The 11,321-nt window shown below is 39.4% G+C and overlaps 1 protein-coding gene across 12 annotated transcripts; it reads left to right on the top strand.

The window, feature by feature from the left end:
* The first annotated feature begins 26 nt into the window (after positions 1 to 26).
* il15ra (interleukin 15 receptor subunit alpha) lies at positions 27 to 11,321 on the top strand. 12 transcript variants are annotated; one of them, XM_084909887.1, is made up of 8 exons: positions 40 to 258; positions 851 to 1,042; positions 3,644 to 3,703; positions 3,779 to 3,826; positions 6,285 to 6,365; positions 10,138 to 10,209; positions 10,862 to 10,967; positions 11,070 to 11,321. In XM_084909887.1, exons 1-8 carry the CDS (start codon positions 189 to 191, stop codon positions 11,131 to 11,133), a joined length of 693 nt encoding a protein of 230 aa, XP_084766013.1. In that variant the 5' UTR covers positions 40 to 188; the 3' UTR covers positions 11,134 to 11,321. The 12 variants fall into 12 exon arrangements, with proteins under 12 accessions (XP_084766024.1, XP_084766025.1, XP_084766013.1 ...); XM_084909888.1 differs by having other exon boundaries at positions 41 to 258; positions 10,141 to 10,209; XM_084909898.1 differs by lacking the exon at positions 851 to 1,042 and having other exon boundaries at positions 27 to 258.

Raw genomic sequence — 11,321 nt, forward strand, 5'->3', positions numbered from 1 at the left:
AAACCAGCGATTTCTGCAGAAATATACCCTGTTGTTAAAATGGGCGGATCACACACGAGCACAAGGGGAGTGTCATGATATAAAGCGAAAGTGTGAACGAAAAGAAATACCGAGGCGACAACGACGATGGTCTTTACCGGCCTGGTTTTATTTAGTGAACATGTTTTAAGTCACTACCGAGGTGTCCGATGGCTCTGGTTTCACTGGCTTTCCCTGTCTGCGTTATGATAGTTTGTTGGCCTCAATTATCCAGCAGCGGTAAGTGCAAACAAATTTCAACTCGAGCGAGTACGCTCCAGAAAGTGCTTTAAACTGCGCATGCCGCAATTTGTTTTCTTTATAGTTTATCGCTTATTTAATCAGTGATTAAATTTGATCACCTTCAAAGACAAGTCGTTCAAATAGAAGGCATAAACTCGCACACTTCAGCGTTTTACGGTGAGATATGTCGGAGGGGGATAATTGCTTATTGAAGACATACCTGCGGCTTGATTTGTGTCTTGTTTGTTATTTTTGGTAAATCATTGTTTCTCGCCGTCTCGGAGTCGGGTCCGTATCGTAAATCTTCATAGTGAAACCTAAATGCTGAAAGTCGCAAGTGTGTATCGTTATGAATCCTGCTAAATTTTTGACTTAGAAGCGGGGTTGACCTGATGTGTGTGTGTGTGTGTGTGATGGTGTAAAAGTTTTTATTGACGCCATCAGGTTACCATTAGTACATTGCTAGAAGTTAGAATTAGAATTATAACTTACGTACACCATTCGCCAAAAAATACTGGTTATTTATTTTTAATCGTATGGTTTTATTTAAAAAAAAAAAAAAAAAAAATTATCATTATTATTTTTACAGATAACAGCTGTCCATGTCCAGAAATTCCAAAGTTGAATTTAACAAACCTCCCACAACAAGGCTGCTTCAAAATAGATGCCCATTTTCGCTACAAATGTATGGATGGTTACCTGAGAAAAGCGGGAACCTCAAATTTAATCAAATGCGAAAATCCTGGAGCACAGTGGAGCAAACCATCGCTGGTGTGTATACGTAAGTATTATTTGCTGGTACATTTCTGAACACCAAAGATGAAAACATCTCTCTATCCACACATGTGTAAACCGGTACATTGTTACGAGGTCCCAACCACAGCTGAATGGTTCAAAGAGGCTTCTCTTCTCTTGAAGTTCCAAGCTGAGGTTATTTGGAAACAGCAGTACTGCGGCTTGTTGCTTTTCTTTTTCCCTTTTAGTTTAAAAAGTTCCACTTGGTTAACTTTCAAGTATTCACATTAGATTTGGCCTTGGGGGGTGGGATTACAAATCCAGTATCCATGAACCCATATTTGTTATAACCCTAGATTCTTAGATTACAGCTAATGGTAGCTAATAGTGCTGACAGTCTGAATTTTGAGTGCTCAGAAGTAGTAGTACTGGTATTATCATAACATGAATCCATTACCATTATCCATTATCACTTTGAAAAATGGGAGCTGTTATGTTCAGTCATTACCCCAGGGGATGACTGAATTGCTAGGTAACCCTGAAAGTCTGCTCTGGATGAATGGGTGGAGAGGGTTTATAGAAGGCCAGCCCCTACATGTGTTCCCTGGAGGAACTTAAAATATTAATACAGAGCATAGGCTGGTGCCTGGTATCTGTGGCACAACCGAAGGATGTCTGATTATCGGTGGATTATTTAGTCTTTGTCTGTCTCTGGCTGAATAAAAGTCACACTCGCCTCTGTTTACTGATAAAACCTCAACAGTACTGACAGCCCCGTGTGTCAAGATGGTTCGGTTCAAACCAGCCGACTAAACCATCCCACGCTCTCTAGTACACTGGCACACCCGCCCTTCCGATTTATCAAATGTAGAGTCATACTAGAACTGTTGACGGCAGGTGTCTGGCTGGAAGTCTGAAATTTACAAGAGATAAGAGAATGCAATGGTTCCTTTTCAGGTGCAGTGGAAAGCCACCCACATGTGGTTTGTTTTTGTGTTGTCACAGCTTATAACTGTGAGCAGTTTCCTTTTTAGACTCTCTAGCTTGGCGTAAAGGTGACATTATCTACTGTAAAAGGAAATGAGTGAATATTTCTCTAGGGGAGTGGTTTCAGAGTGACAATCTCATGCATGCACCCGTTTCTACACACCACAAACATTTATTCACCTGCTAGGACACAGATTTGATGAAAGGTTGTCTATAGACTCAAAACATTGGATGGAAGGAGCACTTTTAAGGTTTCATGAAAGAAGGACATGAGAAAGGGAGAGCAGAGGAAGGACATTTAGTAATTTAGGGGATCCAGAGGATTAGTAAGGAGGAAGTGAGTGCAGTGGACTTTTTGAGACACTGTGTAACACAATTAGACAATGCCTATAAGGAATGAAGATATCTATTTTTACAAGAACGGCAGTGATGTGCAGTTATAGTGGGGATATAATGTCACTTTCCCTGGGTCTTGTACCCAGACTTATGTTTTATGGGTTTGATTTTTTTTTTTTTTTTTTTTTAAATTCTGTTTATCATGCAGGTGGAGATGAGTATCTGATGCTTTTCAGTCTCTATTTTTGCCTTTAGTTCTTTATTCTGTTTCTCCAGTTTTGTCTCATGGTCATCCTTCTGCAAGTATGCATGGCTGAGTCTGTCATTTCCTGTTTTTACTCTGGTGGTCTGTCTCTTGTGCTTTGTATTTGTTTTGACTTTCGTAGTTGCTTTCTTGCTGATTATACTCACAATGTGTACCACTCTTAGCCTCATTAGCTGTCCAAGTTTCCTGCTGTCTTTCCACAAGGCTTTGTAGAAAGAGCACTATAGATACACTGTTTTCTTGGGGAGTGCTGATGGAGAAGTATATAAAAAGTCAAAAGAAGTTGTACTGTCTTTAATCTAGTGAAAGCATAAGGTTGGTGCTTCATGAGGAAGTCAGGAGTGGCAGAGGAAAAATCTGAGGGTGATGCAGCAACAAATGAGGTCATTGTGGAGGTGGGATTACATCAGGGACCAGCTCTTGGGTGCTTCTTGTTTGCTATGATAATGACGAGTGAGGTCAGACATGAGTCTGTGTGGACTAGAATGTTCACATTGCGATCTTTAGTGGGAGCAGGAAGCAGGTTTAAGAGAGCCTGGAGAAGTAAAGGAAGGAAAGTCAGTAGAACCAAGACACGGTACATGTATGTAAATGAGAGGGAGATTGTTGGAAAGCTGAGTATGCAAAGAGGGAATGTTGATGCCTTTTTTAAATGTCTATGGTCAACCATCCAAAACAACGAACATTGCGCAAGAGAGGAGAAGAAAATGCAGGCAAAGTGGAACAGATGGAGACCAGTATCGGGGTGATTTGTGACAGACAGGTGATGTGCAGAGCAGTGCATCATGGGAATGCAGTGAAGTGAAGAACTTTAATTAATGCAAAGTAAAAGGGATTTGACTGTCTACCTGTAGAACACCCTGGACGTGGGGAATAGTTGGATCTTAGTCAAGTCTACGATACTTTCAGCCAGAATGCGGTGATAATGGATTTATAATCTATAATAGATCTCTGATCCATACAGTAATTATTTTTTTTTTTTTTTTTTTTTTTTTAGCTTTCCCACTTTCATTTTCTTTTTTTTAAATGCATCTCTTGCATTTCTTTGTCATGTTTCAGCTGACCCAAGGATAACCACAACACAACCACCAAAAGCAACAAGTACAACAACAACAACAGGTAAGCGTCTGTCTAAGGAAAATGGTGTTTGCCATACTTTGCTGACATGTGCTTAATGATGGTTTGGTTTTGCAGAGAGTCGCACTGATATTTCCTCTTACTCCGTCAGTACTTCCGCTATCAGTAAGTTCTCTATTTGCATGATTGTGACGATCAAAAACCGTGACCTATAACCACTACTAATAAACTAAAAGGAAACTAAATGTCTCAAGGGTGTGGCAGTAATACTAATATTAGAGCCATGTATAGTGTCTGTGTATATATTACACTCATTTTACTTTTATCACCCATTTTACAACTTCTTATGGAACAAAAACAAACCCCAGTACCTGCAGCCATCAGGCTTCTTAATTCATCTGCCATTTGTATGAGAATTAAGTCAGACACATGAATTTCCTTTTAGTTTAACCCTCTCAAGGCAGGCGTTGCCGATTTGCAACAGTTATAAACTGATTACGCCACATACATATTTTATGAGTTTTTTTTTTTTTTTTACTCAGAAGTACCACTGCAGGACTTGGTTGTGCATTAGCAACAAAAAGTTTAATTTGAGCCTGAGAGGGTTAAGTTATTATTCTTATTGTTATATTGCAGTGTTAGAGGTTGGAATGTTAAAACTAGTAGATGTAACATGGGCTATTTAAGTGTACAGTGAGCAAATGGTCCTAAAAGACTATATTTGAACTGGGTAATTTGGGTGAAATGACTCTCCAAGTAATCCAGGAGGTGTTGCAGTGCAACTACTATTAAAGGAAATGGTTCACTGTAGTGAAACCTCAAGTCCTACAGCAACACAAAAAGATTTGATATGTAGCAAATCTGCTTTGAATGACATCAAGAAATTTAGTTTTATTTCTTTATTTATGATTTTTAGCATCATGGAAATGAAGAGCATCTGTTCTTGTCAAATCAAAATGTATCCAGTAACAGAAACCTCTGGTAGTGTTCCCATGGTTAGTTGCTTTAATCATTATAGTTCAACACAGCTCAGCTAAGCAACCAGACAATCTTGATATCATAATCACCGCTTCAAGAACTAACTTTTGAAAATTATGGGACTTGGTTTGGGCCCTTACTAACAGTAAAGTAAAAACACCCCAGCTCCTATGAGTCATTCATTTCACAGCAGTTGTCATGCTCAGATTAACTGTAAATGATCAGTGGGGCAGTTTGCATTTCTGCTGTGTACATCTGTGGCTGTGAACCCCCACCCCTCCCCTTCCTCATTTGTTATTTGCATATTTGTCATACTTGCATGTTTCAGATCATCACACAAATCTAAGTGTTAGACAAACTTAACCCTGGAAAGCCAGTTTTGTTTTTTTGTTTTTCTTAATGAATTAAATCATTAAGTTAAAAATCATTGTCAGAGTGCACTTGAGCTTCATGGCATGAAATTCCTGGATATTCTCCTACAGGAGTTTCTGACTGAGAGAATAATTGTTTCAGTCAATTATGGCAAGTTGTTCAAATTCTGAAAGAGCAAAGTAGACACGGATCATTGCACTACCATTTGACTGTTAGTATGATGTTCTTTTCATGAAGTGCTTTGTTAGCTGTATTCCAGATGTAATGAAATGCAAACCTCAACCCTTTGTCTCATCAGTCCATTGACTATTTACTCAAACAAAAAACTTGAAGAAAAAAAAAAAGTTTGGTTTTTTTCTTTTTTACTTGTTGGTACTGAATCATGAACACTGACATTAACGGAGGCAAGTGTGGCCTGCATTTTCTTTTTTTTTTTTGTAAATGTTGGGGCTTTTTGTAGTTTTGTCTCCTGGATGAGCTGCCAGTGGGCTCTTGGGGTAATTTTGGTAGGCTCACCACTCCATGACGGTTTCTTTAGGGTTAGCATGATGTGTTGCTTTTTGACATCTACTTCACTTTGTCAGACAAGATCTGCTTGAGTGATTTCTTTAACAGATATGACTGTAATCATGCCCAGGTGTGTTTAGTGAAATTTAACTCAAGCTTTCCAAAAATGTGGTTAGTCATAGTTAACTTGTTTACTCATTCATGACTATCACTTAGTCATGAATGAGTGAAGACAAGAAGCTACTTGTAATGTGACAAGTGTAAATGTACACAGCTCACTCCTTTTGGGGATGCTCATATGGATCCTGCTGCTGCTGCTTGTATTTATTAATCTGAGGAAAATTCATCTGGGAGCAACAAATACAACTCCAGCTCCTCTTAACATTTTGTTAAACAAAATGTTAATTTCCGTTACTAATATTAAATGGTGGTTGGGGAGAGGGAGGTCTGGGCTTCTCTGCTTGGGCTGCTGCCCCTGCGACCTGGCCCCGGATAAGTGGAAGAAAATGGACTGATAACATTAAATCCTGCATGTATTTTTCAGCTATTGTAATATACGTGGCATGTTGAAGCTAACTAATGTAAAATCAAACGCAGTATAACACTCCATGCATGCTTGAAGATAGTTATGGGGTTTTAGTTTGGGATAATGGAACAAACGCATGTTTCATAACAAAGAGATAATTCGTGCTACAACTAATCTTAGCAGTGTGAGATGTGGTCAGGGTTTTTACAGTATTAATAGAGGTGGGTTTTTTCTTCTCAGCAACAGCTTCTACTGCCCAGATGATGCAGAATGCAAGCACAGTGCTTGAACAAGGAACCAGTACACATACAACCACCCACGGTAAAGAACTTAAATTCATACGTACTTTCTCAGTTGGCTTCCGCTGAGCTGTTGCTTTCAAGTGTGCCAGGTGAAATGTTGCTACCGACACCCAAAGTCATGACTAACCTCATCCCCCAGACTGCTTATAGGGACTCTTGTGTTCAGTGGCTCTGTCTCATACTTGCTGTCAAACGTGGTGGTGCAGAGAGGGGATGATTTGGGCTTGTTTCCTAGTGATTAAGGCTACGTTCACACTGCAGGCGAAAGCGCATCAAATCGGATTTTTTTTTTTTTTTTTTTTTTTTTTTTTTTTTTTTTTTTTTTTTTTGGACCCTATGCGACCCATATCCGATCATGGTATGACAGTGTGAACGGCACAAATCCGATATTTTCAAATCCAATCTGGGTCACTTTCGTATGTGGTACTGAATCCGATACATATCCGATGTTTTAGAAAGCAACTGCTGTTTGAACGGTCATGTAGCATTAAATCAGTCTTTTACGTCACTGACACAAGACAGACGCCAATTATCAGCTCCGGAGAAGACATCGCGAACGCTTCCTGGTCATCCAGTGAAACTGCTGGGAAGACAACGTTGGAGAAACGTTAACATTTTATTTGTACTGCATAATCTGCAGATTCTGACAGAAATCTGCAACTATCCTTTGAAGCACCGCTCCTCTCTAAAACAGCAATAAGGATAATTATTTGGTTATTCACATTATTATGTAAATAACAAAATAACTTAAAGCAAAAATTGGGAAACGTGAAGTCCGAAGTCTTTATATTAAGGGCCATCAGTCAAACAATATTGTTTGCTCTGGGTCTAAACAGAGCGTGTTGTGTGTGACGTCTTCTTTTGGCAAGTATGAATAATACAGGCCAGTAATCAAACACAAATGTTGTGTGTTCTTGAACATACAAACTGGACGCTTTAGTAATCTATGCAGTGTGGACATGTTTTGTTAGAACTAGTGAAAGCTAACGAAATCTGTCTGACTCAAAGTGTCAATGTGGTTAAAAAAAAAAATGTGGTAAAATAATCTGGCGTCCTCAATGCTACGCTTGCCACATTGATGCTAAAATTTCAATAGAAACTGTTGACAAATTTCTTTGAAACTACTTTTAGTAATTCGGTCACCTATAGAAAGAAATCAGCTGTTCCAAGCCACCAAGTCCAGATCATGTAGTGGACTAAACCACTTTGTCACTTGTATTAGGTGAAAGCAGATGGGTTTAGGCACTCACAGCTATGCAAGGAATTGGTTAAAATCTCAAATTAAAAAAAATTGTCTTGTAGCAGAAACTACTTTCTACATTGGTGATATAAGGGACGTCTAGGGATGGGCACTTAATGGACTGTGTACTGTAAATATGATGTGGAAAAGGGAACTGAAGTAGTTTTTGAGGTTTTACATCATACATCAACATCTTTAAGAGGATCTACAATGTTGTGATACACAATCATTAGCATTAACAGCACTTGTTTGTTTTTATGGTTGGGTGTTGAATAGCACAGTGCTGTTCAAAAGGTTGTTAGCCTTTAGAACTTTGGGTCTTCCTTCCCTGTCATGCTAAAGCCAGGACACAAAGTCTGAAACCCAGATCTGTTTCATAACAAACAGCAGCTATATACAGGTCAAACCTCAAAAGCAGTTCCAGTTAAACCTCAACCACAAATGGTGACAGGTGAAAGAGAGCTGTACACTGGAAAGAGTAACTGGTTAAATGGGTGCAGGCCATGTTACTAAACTCTAAGCAAACAGCAGGTCGGGGGAGACAAAGATTGTGGATCTCTAGTTGCTGTACTTCCAAAGGAAAGGTTTTATGAAAATAATTTAGGAGGAACTGAAACTGGGCAGGTGCCATCTAAGGTTTTAATACCAAGGTCAAAGTCTTAGGCAGAGGTGAATAAGCCTTTCTCTGCACTTGAAACTGGATTTTTAAAAAGTGAATTGTACAATACCTGGGCTGCAGGACTTTGGTGCCCTCAGCATATAAAATCATGTAATGGATGATATTTTTGCTAATGCTGGTTCACAGGATATTATCAAAGTGCTTGAGAAATAAGTCTGGGCTTCTGAAGCCATCTTTGAAACTTCTCTGGGCTACATAAAGACGATATCTAAATGAATTTACTTCAATAATTTTTTGTGATCACAGGCTCAAGTTTCAAAACTAGGGCTTCATTAACATAAAATGTAAAAAATATCATACTTTGACATAAATGTGTGTGGGTTGTTTGTGTGGTTTTTTTTGTTTTTGTTTTTGTTTTGTTTTTTTGTTTTTTTAAAGCAGTACAGATATCATTACCAAAACAACACCTGAAGCTGCTAATATGCCGTCTCTTCCATTGAATTCAATTTTATTTATATAGCGCCAAATCACAACAAAAGTCGCCTCAAGGCGCTTCATAGATACAGAGAAAAACCCAACAATCATATGACCCCCTATGAGCAAGCACTTTGGCGACAGTGGGAAGGAAAAACTCCCTTTTAACAGGAAGAAACCTCCGGCAGAACCAGGCTCAGGGAGGGGCGGCCATCTGCTGCGACCGGTTGGGGTGAGAGAAGGAAGACAGGATAAAAGACATGCTGTGGAAGAGAGACAGAGGTTAATAACAGATATGATTCAATGCAGAGAGGTCTATTAATACATAGTGAGTGAGAAAGGTGACTGGAAAGGAAAAACTCAATGCATCATGGGAATCCCCCGGCAGCCTACGTCTATTGCAGCATAACTAAGGGAGGATTCAGGGTCACCTGGTCCAGCCCTAACTATATGCTTTAGCAAAAAGGAAAGTTTTAAGCCTAATCTTAAAAGTAGAGATAGTGTCTGTCTCCCGAATCCAAACTGGAAGCTGGTTCCACAGAAGAGGGGCCTGAAAACTGAAGGCTCTGCCTCCCATTCTACTTTTAAATACTCTAGGAACAACAAGTAGGCCTGCAGAGCGAGAGCGAAGTGCTCTAATAGGACAGCTGTCATTGCAGTATTTATATAAGCAGTTATTTAAAGGGGACCTATACTATTCTTTATCATAAATGCTGTAACACTAGTTAATTATCATATTAAACACAGTAATTTCTGAGAGCTAATAGTTCGATTGCTGTTCAAGTACTAAGACTCTTTGCAAAAAGCCAAACAAAAATGACGACAAAAATCATTTGACTTTGAAATGGTGACACAGCCATTTCCATGTAACCATACCATTTACTCTGTTAAAAATGTATGAAGAAATACTAGTGTTAAGTGAGGCTTGCTAAAGGAAAAACACTGTTGCATTGGGAGCTCCCCCTGCTGGGCAGATGCAGTAACTGTCCACACCTGAATCTGCAGATTACCAAAAGAATGAAACTCAGGAGAATCATTTGTGATGAACCAAGGATTGTTTGTTTGAGAAATGTCAGCAGACTTTCAAAGAGTTATCAAAGTAAAGACATATATTGAACTGGTTATCTGTTACAGAAGGATGTGTATGTTTGGATTTCAGCTGATAAGCCTGTGAAATAAAGCATAGGTTATATAAGCCATAAATGCAATAGGGTTTGTTTGTGTTTGTTTTTGTTTTTGTTTTTGTTAAAACACAAGCACTGCCACCCAACCTTACCCCACCTTGTGGTAATTTACTAAGTGGTACATAAAGCTTAACCTTTGATATCTGCTTTTCCCCCAGCATTTCACAAAGCTGCATGTACATGCATAAGAAACTTTTCAGGCATGACACTGATTACGTCTTTTTACCTTTACAATTGCACTAATTTGTATAAATTTTATTTTGTACTGGAAAAGCAGAACCTGTGATGGAGACAACAGGACAGACTGACACAATGAAGAACGCCACCCATTCTGCGCTTGAAATTGGTAAGCTTCAACGGCGTTATTTCTTATCTGAGATGATCTCATTTAATACACTGATCAGCCATAACATATTTTAGAACCACTAGCAGGTGGTGTGAATAACACTGATTAATATATGCCACATAACAAGTGCAGTGATGAAGAGATAATCAGTGTTATTCACATCACTGCACTTGTTATGTGGCATATATTAGTGAGCAAGTAGGAACATCAAGCATCTGTGGGATGTGTGGATCAAACTTCTTTAATCCACGCAGGCCCCATTGTGATACATCCAAAGGAAGTCTAGTAAAGTAAGGACTGCTTTGGTAGCAAAAGGAAGCAGGTGGTCATAATGGTCTGCGAGTGTCTGTGTATTATTTGTAAGTCAGTGATGCAACTTCTCGATGGACAAGCAGGGAGTCCCTTGAGGCTAAACGCTGTTTGTGAAGCAAGACGTTTTAGAAATGCTGAAGGCCGCAGAGCAGACTCGCAGTGTAGATTCCCTCATTGATGTTTAGGACGGTACATTCTCTGAGATTGTTTGTTTGAAAACACTTAACTCACAAAGCAGACTTGGAATTGTTGTGTTTAATGAGATGCAGTCATGTTATACCTCCTTTTCAGTGAAGAAACTGAATCAGAGCACATTAAGGATTTTCTCTCCCATTTGCAGATGCTGCAGCAACCACAGCAGACGCTGCAACAGCCACAGCAGCAACGGTCATCACTGTTTTACTGGTGACTCTCTGTACTGCAGGGATAGTCTTACTGTATCAAAGGTAAAAACAAAATTACTTTTTGGATTGTCTTTCTATACACTCATTGTTTTGCAGTTGGCTGGTTATAATCCATTTCAATCCTGATTGTCCTTTTTGTCTCAGGAGGCGAAGAGAGCACACCCCAGTGAACCAAGACCCAGAGGAGCTGTGCACACTGGATGCATGAGTCCTGGCCCACCTGCAGTGGACCAGTAAAACACACTGACTTTGTTGCGGTTGCAGAGAGCTGCAGCAGTGTTTTACCAAAAGCAACATCCCACTAAAGTGAAGAATGGACTCTTACCTCCACGTAGGACTGGTTGTCATCAGTGCCTGATAACCCATTTGAACGTCTGTGGACGTCATCCCAAAGAA

This window comes from Perissodus microlepis, chromosome 17 (assembly GCF_051167445.1).
Source record: "Perissodus microlepis isolate ML-2025 ecotype Zambia chromosome 17, ASM5116744v1, whole genome shotgun sequence".
Lineage (NCBI taxonomy): Eukaryota > Metazoa > Chordata > Actinopteri > Cichliformes > Cichlidae > Perissodus > Perissodus microlepis.

Excerpts from the sequence above, each read along its gene's own strand:
- il15ra (XM_084909887.1), top strand. The coding sequence starts at position 189 with ATGGCTCTGGTTTCACTGGCTTTCCCTGTCTGCGTTATGATAGTTTGT. Across the intron at positions 259-850 it reads GCCTCAATTATCCAGCAGCG|ATAACAGCTGTCCATGTCCA; the intron begins GTAAGTGCAAAC and ends TTATTTTTACAG. Across the intron at positions 3,704-3,778 it reads AAGTACAACAACAACAACAG|AGAGTCGCACTGATATTTCC; the intron begins GTAAGCGTCTGT and ends TTGGTTTTGCAG.